The sequence below is a fragment of the Octopus bimaculoides genome, unplaced genomic scaffold (assembly GCF_001194135.2).
Source record: "Octopus bimaculoides isolate UCB-OBI-ISO-001 unplaced genomic scaffold, ASM119413v2 Scaffold_60257, whole genome shotgun sequence".
NCBI classification, from domain to species: domain Eukaryota; kingdom Metazoa; phylum Mollusca; class Cephalopoda; order Octopoda; family Octopodidae; genus Octopus; species Octopus bimaculoides.
In genome coordinates, this window is record NW_026430332.1 from 481 (window position 1) to 1,724 (window position 1,244).

The 1,244-nt window shown below is 33.1% G+C and overlaps 1 protein-coding gene across 1 annotated transcript in view; it reads right to left on the reverse strand.

Annotated features, from left to right (window-relative positions):
* Positions 1-354: 354 nt before the first annotated feature.
* Positions 355-1,244, reverse strand: part of LOC106876590 (low-density lipoprotein receptor-related protein 2) — a gene marked incomplete at its 3' end in the record, with an annotated part of 2,572 nt that continues 1,682 nt past the window's right edge. Inside the window, exons 2-3 of the mRNA XM_014925202.2 lie at positions 725-909; positions 355-583 (exon numbers count right to left, since the gene is read on the reverse strand). Of these exons, the coding sequence (XP_014780688.1) occupies positions 355-583; positions 725-894 (399 nt within the window). The remainder of the gene's footprint in view (positions 584-724; positions 910-1,244) is intronic.

Here is a 1,244-nt window from a genome sequence, read left to right on the forward strand (position 1 = left end):
GTTGGTAGGGAACAAACACAAAGTCAATGTGTAGTGGCTAGCGATCTATTATAGCGAATATATATTTATATATATTTATATTTATATATGTTTCTATATATCTATTTATATTTATATATATATTTATATACATACATACATATATACATATATACGTACATGTTTATGTCTCCATAGCTTAGCAGTTCAGCAAAACTGGCCCCATAGACTGAGTACCAGGCTTAAAAGAAAATAAGTACTGTGAGAAATGCCTTTGATTGAAAGTTTTTCAAGGCAGTGCCCCAGCATGGCCAACATCTAATGACTGAAACAAGTAAAAGGTACTTGATTTATATTAAAGAAAATACAACTTACATGTTCGTTAGCAAAAAGCTGTGTCCGTCCACTCCCATCGTATCCACAGAATCCAATGTAATCCATCCGGCCTTCAATGAAATAAAGTCTTTTGTTTGGAAAATCTATTGCAAGACCAACAGGCCAGAATAGTTTTTTGTTCACTATAACAATTTCATTTTCTCCATCAAGATCCATACGGTGGATGCTAGGGTTCACTTGCCATTCTGTCCAGAACAAGTACCGGAAGCTGTTATATTTGTGAAAATAGAATAATTGAATATAACACATTTTGATTAAAGTTAAATATACAGAAATCACCAATATAATAATATAATTACAGAGATCAAACAAGTAAACATAAAAAATAAACATAAAAATTGCAACTTACTCTTCCCGTGGATCAACTTTAATGGCCCTTGGACGAGACTGATTTTGTTTTAACAAAATCATTCTATGGTCACCTCGAAGATTTGATACTTCGATTGTCCTCTTCGAACTATCGGTCCAGTATAAATTGCGGCCAATCCAGTCAACAGCTAGACCTACCACATATATCATGCCTGATTGGACAACCTTTATATTAAAAATAATATAAATATAAGCAAAATAGTTAGTTATAAGATCTCAAGAAGTGATAGAGTAGTAATGTATACTAAACAATAAAGCGAGTTGCCACATTAAAATGGCAGTTGAATGTTACTACTCATTTAACCCCAGGCAGATTCTCTGCTAGCTGGTTTTCGGTTCACCAAAAACCAGCTGGCAGAGTCTCCTTGGAGTTCAATTAGTAGTAACATTCAACTGCCACTTTGATGTGGTAACTTACTTTACTGTATAATATAAATTTAATGGACAATATTGTATAGCTGCTGAATAAATGTTTGAATATTTGGAGGAAAGTAAATGAC